General features: G+C 41.3%; 1 protein-coding gene across 2 annotated transcripts in view; it reads left to right on the plus strand.

Annotated features, from left to right (window-relative positions):
• The window catches only part of UNC13C (unc-13 homolog C), a 523785-nt gene that overhangs the window by 185196 nt on the left and 317263 nt on the right, over positions 1 to 21326 (plus strand). For both annotated transcript variants that reach the window (XM_006017955.1, XM_025197084.1), the window contains 2 exons: positions 12222 to 12449; positions 18800 to 18941. In XM_006017955.1, the coding sequence (XP_006018017.1) occupies positions 12222 to 12449; positions 18800 to 18941 (370 nt within the window). The remainder of the gene's footprint in view (positions 1 to 12221; positions 12450 to 18799; positions 18942 to 21326) is intronic.

A 21326-nucleotide genomic window follows, 5' to 3' on the forward strand; every position in this document is an offset into this window, starting at 1 on the left:
GCTGGCTTGTATCCATAGATGCTTCTCAAGCAAATCCCGGGACGTCATTCTCCCCCTGTACTCGGCCTTAGTGAGGCCGCAGCTGGAGTACTGTGTCCAGTTTTGGGCTCCACAATTCAAAAAGGATGTGGAGAAGCTTGAGAGAGTCCAGAGAAGAGCCACGCGCATGATCAGAGGTCAGGGAAGCAGACCCTACGATGACAGGCTGAGAGCCCTGGGGCTCTTTAGCCTGGAAAAGCGCAGGCTCAGGGGTGATCTGATGGCCACCTGCAAGTTTATCAGGGGTGACCACCAGCATCTGGGGGAACGTTTGTTCACCAGAGCGCCCCAAGGGATGACGAGGTCGAATGGTCACAAACTACTTCAAGATCGTTTCAAGCTGGACATAAGGAAGAACTTCTTTACTGTCCGAGCCCCCAAGGTCTGGAACAGCCTGCCACCAGAGGTGGTTCAAGCGCCTTCATTGAACACCTTCAAGATGAAACTGGATGCTCATCTTGCTGGGATCCTATGACCCCAGCTGACTTCCTGCCCTTTGGGCGGGGGGCTGGACTCGATGATCTTCCGAGGTCTCTTCCAGCCCTGATGTCTATGAAATCTATGTCTATGAAAGTACAGTTAAAATGCACTAAGTGTAATGTACAACAACCCCCTGAGCTGTGTGTGTGAGGATGCCTTAAACTTGCACTTTCTTATATCTAGATTTTGGCTGTTTTACCTAGCAGATTCACCTGTTGTTGCCTGCTTGTGTGTGTATGCATTCCTTTTACTCAGCTCTGCTACTTTCCATTTATTTATTAATATAGAATTTAAATGACTTATATGTGATTTATCATCCCTGAATCTGGATTATTATCTGTAATTGTAATTGTAATCTGTAATTGTTGATGGGCCCAGTATATGCCTAGTATATGTATATCCATTCAAGTCTGATAGGCACTTTTGTTTTCTATTTCTTATTTACTCTACTCATGCTGTATATATTTAAAATAAGTTTGAGTTTAAAGATTGAAAATAATTTTTGGCTTGACTTTATCAGCATTATAGATCTATGACAAATGTTAACACCACAGCCACATAAGTACAAACATTTGGTAGGCTTGTTTTTAACATTTACATAGTACATAATCCTCTGGAATTAGATTATAAACATAATAGTCAGGGTTCTTATTTTTTTAATACACCATCTGCCAATCCATCTAATCTACCTATCCTTGTCTTTTCATAAATTCATGGATTTTGAGATCAGCAGAGTCATCTAGTCTGTGATGGTAGTCAAGTACAGACCTAAGTAATTAATCCACTAATGTGTGGGCCACCTGAATCCAGATCCTGGCTGACCAGAGCCACACTCTGGCTGCCAGCCAGGCTCCATGCACCCAGATGGCCACCTCTGTAGCCCTGGGAGGTCCCCAGGACCCTGGGTAAAGCTGTTGAGGCCAGCCCAGAAGCTGGCCCCAGCCTTCTCTACCCCACACAGGGCAACTTGCCATGCATCAGAGCATGCATGCATGTATGTTCCCTGGGGACAAGTAGCAGTGGCACAAATATATGCCGTTGCTATTTTTCCCCAGGGAAATACATGTTCCTGCTCATGGGGATGCACCCTTACAGTGCAAACCATAGATAAAACTATTTCATATACATAGGAGACCCTAAAACTTTTCTCTCTTCTGGATGTCCATGAATTCCCAAAAGCACCAAAGTGATTTAAAATCACAAATGTTGTTGATTTTCACTTAGAACTCAGCACCCTGTTCCAATAGCTGCAAACCATTTAAAATTTGCCTCTTATTTCTACTTTGACTTTACTGCCCTCAACTTGCAAATTTTGATTCATGTAATGCCTTTCTTAAGGCCTCTCTGACTCTGCATAAATGTAATACTGAGACATTTTCTGTCTGTGTAGGTAATTATAGACTATAATTGAGATCCCTCTTAACCTTCTCTTCAATCCACTGAACAGAATGAACTCCTTTAGTCTCACATTGTTATTATGAGGCCTGATTTACAAGAAGTGGATACAGTATTTCAGCACTGGCCTCATCAGTAACACATACCAGGGAATAACTCCTGCCAAGTTCTGTTTGATACATTGAAAAACAATGTCAGCCATTTTTTGCCATAGCACCAAAGTGGGAGCTCATATTCTGTTAGCCTGTATGCCACATCCATCACCATACTATCTAAAACACCTTTTATAAATATGAAGCAAACCAGAGGCATGCACGCCTAAGGTAGAGGTATCCTTATTAGTTTCCCTTCTCACTTAGCTAAAGCTTAGGCAGTCCTGAAAAACTGAACACTTAGAATGTGTCCAACCAGGTGCACACATGCAGTTTGTGGTGCCTCAAAGCACACACATTGCACATACGTGCATTTGCCATGCTGCCAATTAGTAGCATGGTTGGGGGTGGGGGCAAGGGGGGTTATATCAGGATGTCCACATGTCAAAAAAAAATGTGCCAAAAAAAAGTGGGGTGGCAGTAGCATGCACCACCTGAAACTGGAGCCTGGCCAGCCAGAACCACATTCCAGCTGTTGGCCATGCTCTGCACACCCAGATCAACACCTCTGCAGCACTGGGAGGTCCCCAGAACCCCAGGTAAGGATATTGGTGCTGGGCCCAGCCTCCTCTACCCCACCCAGGGTAACTTGCCCTGTGCAGAGTGCATATGCAGATATGTTTCCTGGGGACAAGTAGCAGTGGCATAAATATGATGCAGCGCTCTTTGCTGCCCAGGGCTGGGGGTCAGACTTGATGATCTATTGAGGTCCCTTCCAACCCCTAATAACTGTTACTATGAAACTATTTGCCATTGCTGTTTATCCCCAGAAGAATGCATGTTCCTGCTTGTAGGGATGCGCTCTTACAATACAAAACATAAATAAAACTATTTCATACACATAGGGGACTGTTTTTCAAATATAGTCACAAATATTTTAGGGTATCCAGATTATATTTTGGGTACTCTAAATAGCATTTAGAGGTCAACTTATCTGAAATTTGGATGCTCTATCTTTCAAGTTTAAAACAGTTAAAGTTCCATCAATAAAATGGTGTCAGTCAACAATATTAAAAAAACCCCACCTCTTTAAAATAATGTTATTCATTTATTGACATAGTAATGAGCAGTCCAATAAGATGAAAGGGCCAGATCTGTACCTGTTTTGATTTCTTTGTACCCATTACCACATATTCATCAGAGAATCTGCCCCAAGGTCCACTTTTAGGGGTTTTTAATAGGGCTGTGTGAAACCTCAGTCCCTGATTCGATTCGGCAGAGATTCGGCCAGATTCGGTGGTGGAATCTCTGAATCTGAATTGAATCAGAGGACCCTTTAATCTCTCCAAATTGATTCAGAGAGATTCAGACAGATTCGGTGATTTGGACGTAGATACAGCTTTAAATGTTTTTTCTACGTACCTCTAGGTAGCAGGGGCTCTGAACACTGCATTGCTGGGGAAGATGCAGCAACCCACAGAAGCACAGGGGGCTCCAGACTCAGATTCAGCAGAATCAAATCAGGAACAGTGATCCAAATCAACAAATCAAATCACTGTCCCCAACTCAGGCTGAATCTGAATCGAATAGGGCCCATTTTGCATAGCCCTAGTTTCTAACTGTTTTCACACTGTGCTAACTACTGGGATGAATTGGTGTCTGAGCTACTGCAGTTTGATCTTATGTAAATACTTTTAGTGTTGATTGCCATTCAGTAGAAATTATTTGAGATTTAATGCCATGTCTGCCAGTCCATCTAATCTAGCTATAATTGACACATTAATGAATTTTGGACATTAGGACAGTATCCTAACCTACTTCTAGATCGTGGTTTTAAAAAATATCAGTGCTCTGTTAATTAGGCCTTTCATCTTTAGCAAGTTTCAGTTTGTAGAAAAAGCTACAGTATTAAATCAGAATTGATTTCTGTCATGTCAAGTTTGGATCCATCCCTCAGATAAAAAGGAATTGTTAATTTACAATTTACTATATAGGAATTGTCTTGATATGTTATCTTAATTATTCTAATCGATATTGCATGGACAGGACTATTGATGGTTTGGCAGGATCACAGGATGTAACAACAACTGCATTCAATTACAGTTTTTGTTGCTTTTTCCTGTAAAAATTTGGAAATTATGCTTTAATGTCTAAATTTATCTGGATTGTCTAGAAGTAAATAGGGGTATCTATGGAGACATACTGCTGCTACTATGAATGCATCTGTGATTTATTATTAGATTTGCCTAAGTCTATTCCTATTAATGGAAGACAGACAGTGATGAAAAATGCCACAAGTTGCTTTCTGATGTCTGGCAAGATGTGTAAGGTCAAAGTTGCAGTATTTATCACATTGTCAATGCACCTCAAAAGCCAATATTTATCTAGATCATTTAAAGTGTTGCCAGCTTGTATATTGTTTCCTTGGCACTTAACTTTTGTGTGCTTGATTATTTTTTCCTGAGAATATCTCATTTTTTACTTACTGGAATTCCAGTCATTGACCTATATCTTCTCGAGATCTAGCAGCCATAAATAGTTGTGCTGTTGTGTCACAGTATCTGTGTTGTTTGGCACTCCAATCTCTCCTCAACCCATGCCTTTTCAGCCTTTTGCTGTGGCTCAGACTATGCCTTCCATATGGTTATAAATATATCAGCCTCTTCTCATTCTTGTAAAGTGCCTACAACCCTTCAGACACAATAAAAATAATGAAAAGCAAACTAGAAGATGATTAGGATAAATGACACTATAAGACTCCATTGAGATCCTGTATTGGTAGAGTAACCTTTCCAGGATGATGGATAGATTGATAGTCTCTTCTTTAAGTCTAGCAATCTGAGAGAGCGTTAAAGAAAAATGTGATCAAAACAAAATAACAATGGTATTGTGGAAGAGGGACTGTGCTCCAGCAGATGGATCACAGAGCAGAAACTTTCTAACTACTAAGCAAGTTCCTTGATGTCATTTTGTCTTAATTTCAACATTTATTTTTTTTAAAAAAAGAGCAATAATGCACACAGTACCTCTTTGTACCTCTCAGGAAAATGTTTGAGAAGGGCAAACATTATCTAATTAGCCTAGCACTTTAGCAATGTAAACTGCTCTACTGCTGTTAATAATCATGATCCTTATGATGTCTCTGTTACAGTAGATACTAAAGGAGCACCTCATGGCAGAAGGCCAGGTTAGGTGTCCAGAAGACCTGTTCACTATGATCAGAATACCAAAGCAAGCACAAGGCAGCTACAAACCATTGTCTTTGTCTTTGATTTTTGCCACGCAAAACTTCTCAATGAAACCAAGGATCTACCTTGGCTCCCTCTTTGTTATGTAGGATATATTTCCAACGACAGTTACATACAGTGCTTACTCTTACAAACAGGAATAGTATATTTTTAACACAGGCATTTTTGAGGGCTTCCACTATACTTCTAATAAGAACTTTTTAGACCTCAATATTTTTGTGCAGCCAAGTGAGAAATGGGCAAGTCTTCTCCTCTCCTCCCCCTACCTTCCTCCCACCGTGGTAGAATCAATATTAACTGATTTTTGTGTGACTGGCATTCTATAGGGATTTAACAGAACAGTATGAAATTGAAAGAAGTTTCAAGAAGGAGTGAGTGGCAGTGCCATTGCCAACTGAGAATAATTTACAGGTCTCTTCTAAACTAAACCCATGAATCAGGGAGCTGCAAACAATTTCCCCAGGCATGCCCAGAGCACAGTTGAAAATTGAGAACTCCCTGTTTTAAGAATAGCACATGCTGTTCTGTGGTGGGTATCGACTAGGGCTGTATGAAACAGCATCATTTCATTTCGACTTCTGTTTCACCATTTCAAAAGGACAGTGTTTCATTTTGTCATTTTGTTTCATTTCAAAGAACTGTTCCATTTTGTTTAATTGAAACTGTTTTGCTGTTTCGACATTTCACCCATAGGCTATTATGGGGAATCATGAAAATGCCTATACCTTTGTCATTTCTTGCATGATTCAGATGACAATAGCAGGGATGGTAGCCCCTTCTGAGGGCATGATGTCTGCCAAGTTTCAAGGAAATAGGTGCAAGGTTTTATTAGAAACTGCAACTCAAACCACTAAAAGCAAAACTCGTGTCACTTGCCAGCAGCAGCAGCTTCCTGTCATCCCGCACACAGATCTTGGGGCCCACACCCCCAGGAGGAGTCCAGTAGCACTGGGAGGGCAGGTTGAGGTCAGTGGGGCTGGCAGAGCTGCTTCGAGTGCAGTCCTGGCTCTTCCGTGCCTCCCACCGCTGGGCTGCACTCCGAGCAGCTCTGCCAGCCCCATGGAGCCAAGTCTGGTGGTGGAAGGCAGCAGAGAGCCACTGGTCAGGGCTGCACTTGGAGTCAGGGCTGCTCTTGGAGCAGCTCTGCCACTGGCTCTCCTGCCAGCACCCGCCACCGGGCTGGTCTCAGTCCGGTGGGACACGGGGGAGTGCCAGGGCTGCACTCTGAGTGGCTCTGCCAGCCCCACAGAGCCTGACATTGGGAGGCAGGGGAGAGCCACTGGACATGGCTGCACTCCAAGCAGTTCCGCCGCTGGCTCTCCACTACCTCCTGCCACCAGGCTCAGCTCCATGGGGCTGGTGGAGACGCTCAGAGCACAGCCCTGGCTCTCCCCTGTCTCCCACCACTGGGGTGGTTTGAAACTTAAAATGTTTCAAAACTTTCAACATTTTGAGTGCTCTCATTTCATTTTGAAGCTGTTTTGAAGCCTTTTGTTTCATTTTGATTTTGCTGTTTCGAGCTCAAACAGCTTTGAAACAAAACACCCCTTGATATTTTGTGCAGCCCTAATATCAACACAAAATAAGCAGGTTGATTTGGCACATTCTTTAAAATAGGTTCAAAGTTTGGCTCATCCAATTTATTACATGATCCTTTATCCACTATAGACAACAATTCTTCTCCTTGCTCTACCACTGTATTAATTTCAAAGTACTTCAAGACTGCCTATGGAGGAGGAATTTGTGGGCTTTGACTATAAAAAGCTTGAACAAATTACTTGCTTCGTTAAACAGGCACCATTTTCTGGTTTGGAAAAAAACTGTTAATCCCTTATTTTAAGCAGCCTTGTCAGTATAAATATACCTGAAAAACTGGTTGTTCATTCTTGTAAGCAACTTTACACACATATTTCTGCATCATGCTGTATTGTATTAGGTATTATACTGAAACCTGTTTTTGTAAGATGGTATGGGCTCCTGGGACCCTCATAAAAACAAGACATGTATCTCATGTGGATAATAGAGATAGCAACATTTTAAATGTACACCAGGATTGATGTCAAAAGACAAATGTACATCCAAAATCAAATTATGTAATCCTAACTCAAGCAAGTCTTTCACTGTAGTCAAAGGCAAAGATTAATGTGGGTGATATCTTTTATTGGACCAACTGCATGGTTGGGATAAAGTTAGAAAAGCTTTCAAATGCAAGGCATTCTTCATCAGGGTGTTGAGTAAGGATATGGCAGACCTGGACAGGTTAGAAAAGTGGGCAGAACACAATACGATGCAGTACTCCAAGGACAAGTGCAGAGTGCTGCACCTAGGGTACAAAAATATCCAGCATACCTACTGGCTGGGAAGTGACCCTCTCAGCAGCACAGAAACAGAAAGGGATCTCGGAGTCATAGTGGACTCCAAGATGAACGTGAGTCGTCAGTGTGACCAAATCATCAGCAAAGCTAACTGCACTTTATCATGCATCAGCAGATGCATGACAAATAGATCCAAGGAGGTGATACTTCTCCTTTATGTAGCATTGGTCTGACCACCGGTGGAGTACTGTATCCAGTTTTGGGCACCGTACTTCAAGAAGGATGTTGATAGACTCGAGAGGGTCCAGAGGAGGGCCACTTGTATGGTCAGGGACTTACAGGACAAGCCTTCTGAGGAGAGACTGAGGGACCTGGACCTCTCCAGCCTCTGCAAGAGAAGGCTGAAAGGTGATCTTATGGCCACCTACAAATTCATTAGGGGGATACAGCAAGGGATCGGAGATGCTCTGTTCACCAGTGCGCCTCTTGGGGTAACATGGAACAATGGTCACAAACTGACAGAAAGCAGATTTAGGCTAGATATCAAGAAAAAGTTCACGGTAAAGGTGGCCAAAATTTGGAATGGGCTTCCAAGGGAGGTGGTGCTCTCCCCTACCTTGGGGGTCTTTCAGAAGAGGCTGGAGTGGCGTCTGGGTGGGGTCATCTAGGCATCTAGCTGGGGTCATCTGAACCCAGTACTCTTTCCTGCCTAGGCAGGGGGTCGGACTCAATGATCTGAGGTCCCTTTCAACCCGAGCATCTATGAATCTATGAAACAAATAACAGCAAGTTAAATCAGAGGGCCATTTACCACACACCATCTACTTTGAGGTAGCTGCTTTGTATAATGAATTCTATCCTGCATTAAGTAGAAGATAAAATGCAGAAACTTAGGGTATTTTTACAAGCGCTCTAGGGGTTGGGGTGGGGGTAGGCGCTTTAGTTAGAGCAGCTCTGATTGCTGCTCTAATTAAAGTGCCACTGCATCTTCTGTATCAGCGTCCCCACACTTAAAAATGCCAGTGGGGGCACTTGAACTCAAGCTTGTTTGATGAGCTTTAATTCAAGTGCCCCCACTGTCATTTTTAAGTGTGGGGATGCTGATACTTGAGACACAGGAGGCCACTGTAGCACGGCAATTGTCACTCTCCAGCAGACCCAATTAATCAAATCTGCTCCAACGCACTGGAATTCCAGCACATAGGAGCAGCCTCTGCATTCGTGTATAGGTGCCCTTAGTCTGCTTTCATTCAGGGCTAAAGTGTCCCATTTTAGCTATCATTCAGCTGCAAGTTAGAGCCAATGCATGAAACAGTTACCACAGAACAAATGACTCATCTGAAGTTTCTTCTGCCCCTTTAATGCCACATAGTTTGTTCATCTGTCTGTATCCTCTATATCCCAAATTTTGCCAGAGAAAGAAATGAGTAGTGCAGAACTGGACCTATTCTGTTTTAATATTAAAAATAAAAAATCAATTGTACCTATTTTTCAGACTGGTTGTAAAAACAAATGAAGTTTCCATCACATCATTGGTATGTTGTTTATAACATCTTTGTTTTGGTCTGCCATCTTGCCTTGCATGCCAGTCTCTATTTATCATGTGCACAGGTGAGGTGTCCTGCTCAGTAATCCCAGCAGCCTCACTTCTCTACACCCACTGTGCATTTTTACACATGTTGTGGGATGCAGCGCTGGGTACTTTAATTAGCTAATTAAAAAGCGTCTGCATGTCACATGTATCAGTGTTGCCACAAATCCCCAACCTGAAAAAATGGCAGCGGGGCACTTTGAAGTAAAGCTCATCAAACGTGTTTTATTTCAAAGCACCTCTCCATCCTTTTTTCAGCATGGAGGTGCACGGCGACACTGATGCATGTGATACAGAAGGCTGCTGGAGCACAGACTTGATTAATCAAGTCTGCTCTGATGATTTCCAGCATGTTGGAGCAAGCTCCACATATGTGTATGTAGGAGCCGACTGTTTCTAGCATAGCTTTGACCATGCATGTTGAATGTTTCCATCCTCATCTTCAAATTCACACTTTTCACACCCAAAAGGTTGTGGTCTGCCTGAGGTACCTGGCTCATTCTGAGTTTAATGTTAAATTATAAGGTGGTCCCTTGATTTTTTTTAAGTAAGTTATCTTCTGTTTCCTAGAGGCAGGATTCCTCGCCAAATTTCCTAGTAACTCTTGGAAGAAATTTCCTTAATTTCTGTAATATATTGCAAGCAACATATAACATTCTGGGTAGGGGTGTGGGGAGTAGAAAGTTGGCTAGTATTTGACAACTCTAATGCACCAAATAGCCCATATCTTTAAATTTGTGGTTTCCCATTCATTACAGACTTGCTTATGACTTCTTTTATCAGTCCACCCAGCAGGTAGGTTTTTAATTAAACTCTGAGGAACAGATTGAAAAAGGAAAGAGATATAAATGCTTTTGTATTAAGTGCTCAGAAAGGGAGAGTAGTAATGGGTCTAAAACTCAACAATTATTATGCTAACATTTTCAAAAGTTAGCTAATTTATGACACAGGGGAAAGTACATGGCCAAGACCTACAAACTCTTGTGTACAGTACTTTCTTTGCTGAGTTGTTCCATTGCGGTCTGTGGGCCTGATCATCTGGGATAAGTTACTCATGTCTTTAACTATGTGCAGGAATGAGCCCTGGTGTTGTCAAACATTTTAAGCACAAATATTTTTAAATTTTAAAAATCCATGTGCAACAGTTTGAAGTTTGATTGGAAAAGGAGAAATATCGTGCCCATCTTTAAGAAAGGGAAGAAGGAGGATCTGGGGCCTTAAGGACCAATCAATCTCACCTCAATACCTGGAAAGATCATGGAGCAGGTCCTCAAGGAATCCATTTTGAAGCACCTAGAGGAAAACAAGGTAGTTAGGAACAGCCAGCATGGATTCACCCAGAGCAAGTCATGCCTGAATAACTTGATTTCTTTCTGTGATAAAGTGACAGGCTCTGCGGATGGGGAGAGAGCAGTGGATAAGAAATATCTTTCCTTTAGATACAGTCTCCCACAACATCTCATCAATAAGCTAAAGTAGTACAGGTTAGGTGAAAGTGCTATAAGGTGAATAAATAGTTGGAACATCATGCTCAAGGAGTAGTCATCAGTGACTCAATGCCTAGTGGGGCTCTCAAGGGGCCGTCCTGGATCAGGTATTGTTTAGCATCTTCATAATTGTTTGAACAAGGGGATTGACTTTATAATTTCCAGATGACGCCAAGTTGGTTGGAGTTGCAGATGCTCTGGAGGGTAGGACTATATTCCAGAATTACCTGGAAAAACTGGAGGAGTGGTACAAAATTGATCAGATGTAATTCAGTAAGGAGAAGTACAAAGTGGGATAGAATAATTGCTAATTGGCTAGGCTGCAGTCTTGTAGAGAGAGACTTTGGGTTACAGTGGGCCATTAGCTGAATATGAGGCAACAGTGTACTCTTATTGCAAAAATAACTAATTGCAAACTGAGTTGTATTAGCTGGAAAGTCTCTTTCAAATCAAAGGAAGTAATTCTTCTGCTCTGTTTGGTACTGGTGAGGCCTCACCCGGAGTATTGTGACTAGTTTGGGGATAGAGATAGCCTTTTCTGTGTGGCTGTAGACCACAAAGCAATAATAGCCTCAAACTGCAACAGAGCACATTTAGGTTTGAGATTAGAAAGATCTTTATCACTATAAGGGCGGTTTCACATTGGAACAGGCTACCTAGGAAGTTATAATATCTCCATTCTTGGAGATTTTCAAGAGCAGGTTAGACATACACTTGGCTGGGATGGTTTAGTCGTGGATAATTCTGCCCTGAACAGGGGGCTGGATTAGATGATCTCATCAGGTCTCTTCCAGCCCTAATTTCCTATGATCCTATAATCCTGTAAGTAAAACACAAATCCATCCTACTAATCCTAAAGCAATAGACAATCTGAGGGATGTAAGATATACATTTAAATATTGCTCATCAAAGTATATAAAAACAAAAAAACAGCCTCTCCCCGCCCTGTGGATTAACAAGAGCATTATAACAATGTTAGTGTCATCCAGGTAAGTAATATAGGTCTCCTTTAAGCCATAGGATCTTTAAATAATTGTGTATCAATTCAACACACACATGGTTATTAAGAGTACTACTGAATTGCAACAGCTGCTTTGAAGAACAGTCCATAACATGAAGCTCCATATAATTCAAGTAAGAGTGTAACAATAGGCCTGACCAGCAAAACCGATTCCAAAATTCCATTTCTCTTGTGTAATGGTACTTTTGCTTCTTGTTTGTACATTTGGGAAGAGCCTATACTCCATTATTGTACATAGTATTGGGTAGAGCAAGGATGTCAAACATACTGCTCATGGTTGTGTCATCTGGCCTGCGGGGTTCCTAGAGGGGCAAGTGACACTCTTAGCTTCCTGATGCTGTTTACCCCACCACTGCTCGGTCTGGATCTGGCCCTCAAGGAGCGCCATGGTCCAGACCCAGCCTTGGGGTCCTGGTGAGTTTGACACCTCTGTGAGGATATAGTAGAAAAATCCAAACATGATCATACAATCTCATTTAATATAACATCCCTGTGTTTGTCCTGTTTAATATAATGTCTTCATGTGTTTTCACTGATTGCATTTTTCCCCCAGGAGCTGCTGAGAAGAGTTCAAAACATGGTGCAGAAGATAAAACCCAGAATATTATTAGTGCTATGAAAGAAAGAATGAAGATCAGAGAGAGAAACAGACCAGAAGTATTTGAAGTGATCCAGGAAATGTTCCAGATTTCCAAAGAAGACTTTGTACAATACACAAAGGCAGCCAAACAAAGTGTGTTGGATGGGACATCCAAGTGGTCAGCCAAAATAACCATCACAGGTGAGATAATTCCAGGGGAATTTCACGCTGAAATTTTCAATGTACTTGAAGCAAGCTTTTTCTTCTCTAGTCCAATTGCCCTAAATTAGATTTTATTGTGTCTAAGCTGAAATTGTATGTTAAATTTTCTCTGTGCAGTATTCTTAACTGATGGATTCAGTCGTATATTAACTGGCAATAGCCAGAAAAAATCCTGACAGTAAAGTAAGTGTATATATCATTCCTGACATAAGAACCATCCTGCTTTCTAAATGGCTTATTTTCACCTGTTCTGCCTCCAATCAGCACCTTCTATGTTCAAGATAAGTTTTTTCCAATGTTGATCAATTTCAAGAGTTCTAGCTGATGATCTCTTTGATGGGTTTTTAATGACTAAAATACTAAAAACACCTCAGCGAGCAATTCCAATCCCCTTCGATTTGAAAGTCCCCATCCATTTGTGCTGCTTGAGTAAGTATGTGTTCCAGTTAAATGATGTTCACTCAGGGAGACCTGTGCATTAAGCACATCTGCTCACCGTTGCTGCCAACTGTTCTTAATCTTTGCATTTGGCCAACTGCTCACAAAGATTTCCTGTTATAATTCAAGAACCAAGATCTTACTGCTTTATATATTTATGTTGCTGAATTGATATCAGCACAGGAAACCTCCTATACAATGAAATTTTCAGCTGATTGCACAAATAACTTCCTTGCATATGAAAATAAAGGAAAAAATAAGGATTGAAGTACAAGTCAGAAGAGCTAGAAGCCAGTGATGTGAAAATTGAAAGGGTAATGAATTTGATCCAAGTCAACATGTAAATTAAGCTTAATCTAGTTTTAGTGGTATTAAAAGTAGTTATCCATATTCCCACATTAAATGTGAATTATGTAACCCATTCCCCTTTAGGATTTCCATGTTCCTATCACTGGGCATCAGAAAATACATTTTTAGCTCTTTCTAGCATTCTAGCATTTACCACCCACTTATAAATAAAATAAATGAAACAAATGTTTTGCATTCTATTAAGTATTAATGCATATTTGAGAAACATGCCTAGAATTATATATTTGTTTTTTTTCCTGATAGCAGCTTGCAAACTCATGTGCTTAATTTTGTTCTGTGTTCTTTGTGTACACCAAGCTACATTTTCCTAATGTAGTTTGAAGTGCATTTCAATCATCCCAGCCATTTCCTGCATTTCTGCAGGGTAGGAAATCCATGCGTACTGCTGAGATGTGCAAGAATGTCCTTGTTAATGGTCTTTTCAGTGAATTAAATGAACAGCCCAGCCTACATTATTATAACATGTTACTGAGTAAATATGTGAATGCAGTCATACTTTACCTGATGGGTAAAATAAGATGATTGATGCAAAAATCACAGTACCAGATGGTACAAAACTAGTTCTGGCATTAATAGCTTGATCCTACTCGGTGACACGAGTGGAAAAACTCCTGTTGACTTTAATGGTACAGGATCACAGATGAAGATATAGTTCCTTCATCTGGGAATCAGTGCCCTGACCCAGGTCAGAGAAAAAGATTATTTTCTTATGCGTCCTTCCCTCATTTAGAAATAACATGTGAAGGGAACAGATCTTCAAGGAGTCCATTTCTAAGCACTTGGTGGAGAAGAAGGTGATTAGGAACAGTCAGCATGGATTCACCAGGGGCAAGTGATGCCTGACCACTGGTTCTGTGGACATGGGGAGACCAGTGGATATGGTATACTTTGATTTTAGTAAGGCTTTTGATATGGCCTCCAACAACATTCTTGCAGGCAAGATAAGGAAGTACAGGTTGGATGAATTGACTGTAAAGTGGATAGAAAACTGACTGGAGAATCAGGCTCAGAGGGTAGTAGTCAATGGCTCGATGTCTAGTTGGCAGCTGGTATCAAGTGGAGTGCCCCAGGGTTCGGTCCTGGGGACAGTTTTGTTCAATGTCTTCATCAACGACTTGCATGATGGTATAGAGTGCACCCTCAGCAAGTTTGCAGATGACACCAATCTATGATTCTATGATTCTAAGGGACTATGAAGCTTGCTCGAATCTAATCATATCTGCCTACAGGAGAGAGGTCAAATCCCTTAAATAGGTACCTGATCCACACCCCACTGGAATTAATGGAAGAATTTGGTGGGCTGGTGTCAGAAGGCAGCAGTAGGATGTTGCTGTGGTGAAAAGTGAGATTGAGGTTACAAGGCTTTTCTGGGAAGTGAATGTAGGAAATAAACAGGAACCAGTAGAGGAAAGCAGGAAGAGGAGCAGTAAGCTGGAGGGAAGCACAATCTTTTTTTTGTTTAGGTATCTTGTTTCTGCTGAAGGCATAAGACTGAAGTGAAACAGACAGCTGCAGCACTGAATCCAAGCTACAGAAGTGCACACTATACATTTTACATGCTGGAAGGGTAACAGTAATAACAGTGTCAGCCAAGTAATGCCCAGTCCTCATCACTGCTGATGGCAGCATTGCAGGTAGGGTTGACAACCCTTCAGAATTGCCCTGGAGTCTCCAGGAATTAGATCTAAATCTCCAGGAGACTACTGAGAGTTACCCAGGAGATAAATGAACAGGGTATTCATTAAAATAAATATTAAATATTGAATCTGATTTATACAGTAGTCCAGTGGGTTTTTATATGTAATAGTAATGTGCATTTGCCATCCTGATGTGAAGTCTATGCACCGTAATCCATAACTGATATACACAAGCACACATGTTGCACATTGGCATTCCAGAAACCTCCCAGAATAGATTCAAACAGAGCTGGCAACCCTCGTCGCAGCATTTCAGAACCCCAGGCATAGAGCAAGACCTATTCAGGCTGTACAAACAATGCTTGTGCAGCACCTTTTAGTTAAGTTCTCCAAGTGTTTTGCAACATTAATGCAAGTGAGATGACAGCAAACAAGAAGGTATTATTAACCCCCTTCTCTGGTGAAACAAATTAATTAGCTTGGCCTTGGACAAGGCTGGGAAAAGACTCCAAGTCTCTTGGTTCCCAGGCCCTGTACATAAACAATACTTCCTTTCCTCTTCTGCAAAGTGCAAAGAACAAATCCACATGCTACCCTTATAAAGGGAAGGGAAAACATTTAGCCTTCATGGAGTCTGTATTTCAACTACTCTCAGTGCTTCTACAATATAATTCACTGGACACTTTCTTGCAAGAAGTTTATTTAGCATTAATCCCAGGCCACAGAACTCTGGCTATCTCTTTCCCAGCTTCAGTTGTCCTCATTTCATTCTGTAAAAATGGAGCCTTGTTCGGTATTCTCCTTTTGACCTGGTTTTCCCTTGCCAGGCCCCCATGCACCTGTCACATCACACACTGTAAGACTTTTCGAGTCTTATATGTGGCTTTTGAGCAGAAGCAGCACAACAGCAGTTCCATAGACAATGTATCATCACCCCTCTGGATTTTTCACAGCACAGAAGGTGCCAGCAGTGTATGCCCCTTTAAAATATGGTTCCAGTCTGAAAAATTGCTTTAGAAAATGGCATTGTATAATTCCATGTGTATTGTTCCTCAGTTATTTCCATCCCAAATACATTCAGTTTGCAAGTAGGAAGATGAATGGTTGTTTTCTTTTTCTCTTACTGTCAGTTCTTAACAAAGTGAGTCTGATTTCAGTCTAGGAGAGTTCATTGTGGCTCTTGCATTAGCATCAGAAAAAACAATTCTTCGGGCAAAATCCTGCTTCCTTTTTCCTCAGTTTATGCCCTAAATTGTACACTGACTTCAACTGCACAGGTATGTCAGAGCTCAGAAGTAGGCGCCAATTGGAACTGACTGCATAGGCATTAAAGTGATTTAACAGCAGGGCAGGTGTTTACTGTGGAACAACTGATAAATAGTAACTGTTTGTATACTTGCAATTATCCTACGGTAAGTGAAAGCTAAACTAGGGTGGCTTGGCCCCAGCCCAATTCTGGAGGACATCTTTAAAGCTGAAATGGCAGTTTGGCACCTTTCTCTCATTGAAAGTCAGTGGGAATTGGGTACCTTCTTGCTATATATGCCTTTGAAAATCTCTCCTTCTATTAATAATGAAGTGCAAAGCAAAAGAGAATCAAGTTCTCAGAGCTCTGTTGTTCTGCAGGGCTGACAGGGGTAGAAAGTAATGAAAACTTACTTTTTTCACTAAAGTCAGCAGATGTGATTCTGAACACACACACGGAGCAGATCTGCTGAGTAGGAATCTGCCATTTTTATATAGTCACTTTTTTGTGCATGTAGTGAGCAAGCTTCATTATCCCACATGATTGACAGTGGGAAATGTTAACTAAATGCTACCACAGAGACATTTTAAATAATATGTACAAAATAATAAAACAGATCTTTGCAGTTGTTAGCAGCTATGACAAGTTTTTTAGCTGCAGGTTATTCTGGGTTTGGTGGACTGTAATTTGACAGTTTTGCATTCTCCTGAGAGAATTCTCATGTTGTGATTTATGATGGAAAAACAAGGCCGTATACATGTATTTATGTGTAGAATGTATATACATTAGCCATCGTAAATACTGATAAATATTTACATGGCTAATAACAGTAATAGCATATCTCTCTAAATGCCTTCATTTTCTACAGTTTTGGCTGGTACATGAGCATAGGCTTCCTGAAAATATTGATTTTTCTTCTCCAACATGATGCAAAGGAATGATGGTGTGAAGTATCCATTCAGAATATCCAGATTTAGTTCCAAAATTCATGACCATGGCTTTTGCTACAAAAATTATGCAGGTGTTGGCAACCTTTTCTGCTGTATAGAAAGTCATGAGAATCTGAATTGAGTTACACTGGAATACTGCACTGCTTTACTATTCTAATAAAAACACATCTTTCAAGGGGAATCTCAGGTAACCATGGAAGAATACATGTTTATTGTATTTAGTGTATTAATTCTAAATTAAACCTTTAAATTACTTCCCATTAGCCCAGGGGTGGGCAAAATATGGCCTGTGGCCTGGATTTGGCCCAATTGGTTTTTATCCAGCCTGCTGCTGTCCCTGCAGCACTCTGCATGGGGCTGAGCATTGCCTGCTCCCACCCAGTGCAGCCCACACCACACTGTCACCTGCACCCACCCTATGCCCACCCATAGCACCACCCCACCACCAGCTTTGGCCAGCATACACAGCTTTCCGGTGGAGCTGCTTCTGCTGCTGTAGCCACCTGGGTACTGCTTGGCTCCCCCTGCATACAGTGGCTTCTTCTCTTCCTCCTGCCACTGTTGCTCTGCTCTGGGAAGCAGGTAGTGCAGGGAAGTGGTGGTGGCCATGGCAATTCATGCTTGGCACCATATGCCCAGCCAGGCTGGGGGGGAAGCTGTAGCTGGGTGGCTCCTGCCCCAGCACAGGGCTTCAATTCCCAGCCATCTTCCACCCACTCAGCCACCTGGCCAAATGAGCAGCCACTTAGGGGAAGCCAAGTGGGTGGAAGGCAGCCCCTTAGGGAAGCTGTGAGTGTTGGCTGAGGTGGTGCGGGGTGGGTGTGGGTGGGAGCATGGCGTGGGCTGCTCCAAGTGGGTGCAGGCAGGGCTTGGCCCCATGCAGATTGCCATAGGGACAGCTGCACACCAGATAGGGGTGGGGGCAGACTATACCTGCACCGCACTGCCCAGGCAAGCTGTACTACACATGCCCCATCCTCTCTCTCTCCCTCCATCCCCAGCTGGTTCCCAGGACCTAACGCATGGGCAACTTCCCCCACACACACCCATACACCCATACTTCCTCACACACGCACACCCTCACACACACACCTACCCTGTACCCTGCACACTTCCCCCCCATGCACACACCCCACCCCACAAACACACAATATACAAGAGTTAGATTTTATTTTGAGCACTTATGCAATCACCCTTATATACACTACTCAAAAAAACCATAAACGAGGATAAAAACTATTTTTTTAAATAAAGTCAAAATATGTTATACTAGATGTTTGATTTAAGTATGTGATTTGGGGTTTTTTAATCTATAATTTGTTAAAATGATATCTTCTGAAAGATTTTCTGTGCGCAGCCCTCAACAGCTCACCAAAAATCATTGTGTCCCGCCAGCTGAAATAACTGCCCACCCCTGCATTAGTTAGATTCCTAGATTACATGGCTAGAAGTGACTATTATGGTAATCTAATCTGCTGCACAGCACAGACTAAAGAAACCATCCAGTAATTTCTGCAACAGGTCTACTGCTAAAAGGTATTAAATTGATATTCTCTTCAGCGTTCCTTTTGGTTTCCCATTAACTTTTCAAGAATTCAGATGCAGAAGGGTTTGGTTTTGTTTGGTCACTATCTTGTGAATTTCCTCATGGAAAAAAAGGTAAAACATGTTTTTTTCTCTCTGTTGCAGTGGTTTGTGCTCAGGGTTTACAAGCTAAGGACAAAACGGGCTCAAGCGATCCATACGTCACTGTGCAGGTTGGCAAAACCAAACGGAGAACTAAAACAATTTTTGGAAACTTGAATCCAGTATGGGATGAAAAATTTCATTTGTGAGTATTCAAGATTATAGGGGAAGGGGCTAGTTAACTGTGTGTGACAAAGTGAATAGGTGATTACTTAGACTGTAAATACTTGTCTATGTTATATGCATCTGTAGCACTGTAATTCTGGTTAGAAAGGTTACATCAGAACTAAAATTTTGCTTATATTGTGACTCCCTCACAAAGGGACTGAAGAACCCAAAATACAATCAAACACACAATCCTTTTTTTTTTTTAATTGAACTGAGGCAAAATAATTATGGCCAGTCTTTTGAACATCTGCTTCCCTTTACAATGGATCTGCAGGTTGAAAGATTAATGACACTTAGTGGTAGATTTTTAATGATTAAGTCTCACTGAAGGTAAATGGGACCTAACAGTTATTTGAATTTAAAATCTTCCCTTTAATGCCTTTGAGGAGAGCCAAACCAACACAGGTCAAACTAACTTTGTCATCCATAAAAGTTTGAACTCTTGAGTGTAGAAATATGTTGCCTAATTTAAGTAATGAGATTTGAATGATGGAACAGGTGTTCATTTGGAAGTGTTTGAAAAAATAACTAGACATATTTATAGTCTGAAAAGAGACAAAGAGAAAGAGAACTCTGACTTTGTACTTAATATTTCAAAACCAAAAATGTTTATTCAAGTAGGCTGTTACATTTTAGAGTAGTTCTAGTCCATTCTGTTCCATCTGCTGTTGCATTATTATATGCTGTTAGAAGATATTTTCATTAAATAAGATCTCTGAACAAATTTCTAGACAAAGAAGGCCTATCTAGGAAATTCCACTTAAATACTTCCTCATTTAAAAAATGGGACTACAGATAAGATTTGAAAACTCATTTAATTAAATAAGTCTGCGTGTCTAAATTTTCTGTTGAATTTTTCATATATCAATTAGTATAATGAACACAGAAATTTTGCTTACCCTAGCTCTCTGTTTTCTATTTGTCTAAGTGTCGGTCTTTATGTATTTTGATGTAGCAACAGGCATTAAAATAATTATTTAGAATATATATATATTAGTGGTCTTTCAGGTATATCAAACCCCAGCAGGAAAAAAAAGCTTTACTGTGGACAGAAAAATAACTCTTTGACTGGAATTTACTACCTAATTTCAGAATTTCCTTTCTTTGCAAAATGTTGCCTGTAGTCATAGACTCTGTTGTCTATATTTCACTTTCTTCTGTGCTTGTTCCAAATGTTGCAGAAACCTCAAAAAGGGTGTAGAGGAAAAGATAAGTTTTCATGGCTTATCTTTTGTTAGTACACTGAAAGTTACAATTTATTTAGTAATTTAAAAGTTTATATGTTTGAACACTGGCTACTCCAACTGAGCACAGCTTTATACCACCTTTATGACTACCCTTCCTATTTTAATCCTTTAATATAACTAGGGAATTAGTCAATCCCTGGCATGTCTCAACCTCTGAAGTATTGATACTTAAGCCTCATTGCCTTTAATCTCAACAGGTTTCTCCAGTCCTTATTATTGCCAAGGAAGCCATGCCCACATCTCTTTTCCTTGACAGCACATGCTATTCAGACAGTCATGTTGCAGGAGTCTTGCCCCCCACCCTTTTTAAGCTGGTACACAAGTATTTTGCCTTGCTGGAGCAGTGCAAAATTGCTCTATGAGGGCCTAATATCCAGTAGTCACAATAGAGCATTTAGTTCACAAGTCTTCACAGAGATTTGAAAGTGGTTATATCACATTCGAAATGCTATTTTGTATTGATAAACTACATTAATCTTGAGAAGTTTATTTCTTTATCCCCCTTTTTCCGTTTTATTCAAATTTAATTTTTGGATTTCCCATGTGGGATGGGTACCTTGTACATAATCCATCTCAAACTGCATTATGTTAGCATGTTCAGCTCAGTGCAGTTTGGCCTTCCAGTGACATCAAATCAGCTGAAGAGCTCTTACACCATTCCTGCACCATTCCTGCTTCTTAGGACTTGTTTTGCTTTGAAAAGGAACTGTTCATCAGGGGTGTGCGAAGTGGGCCCTATTCGATTCAGATTCAGTCCGAATCAGAAAGAGTGATGGGATTAGTTGATCTGGAACGCTGTCCCTGATTTGATTCAGCTGAATCTGAAGATTTGATGTTGATTCAGAGAATCAGCAATTCGGACATAGATACAACTTTAAAACTTTTTTCTACATACCTTGAGGTACCAGCATGGCTTATGAATGCTGCGATGCTGGGGCACATGTACTGTCCTACAGGAATGTGGGGGGCCCTCCATGTGCATGGCAGTGAACCCGGAAGTGGACTGGAAGTACTTCCGGGCCACTTCCAGGTCTGCCATGGAATGCACTGGGTCCCCCACCCCTTCCCAGCTCAGGGATCAGCTGCAAGGGGATCCCAGGTGCCTCTGCCCAGAC

Source organism: Alligator sinensis, unplaced genomic scaffold (assembly GCF_000455745.1).
Source record: "Alligator sinensis unplaced genomic scaffold, ASM45574v1 scaffold250_1, whole genome shotgun sequence".
Lineage (NCBI taxonomy): Eukaryota > Metazoa > Chordata > Crocodylia > Alligatoridae > Alligator > Alligator sinensis.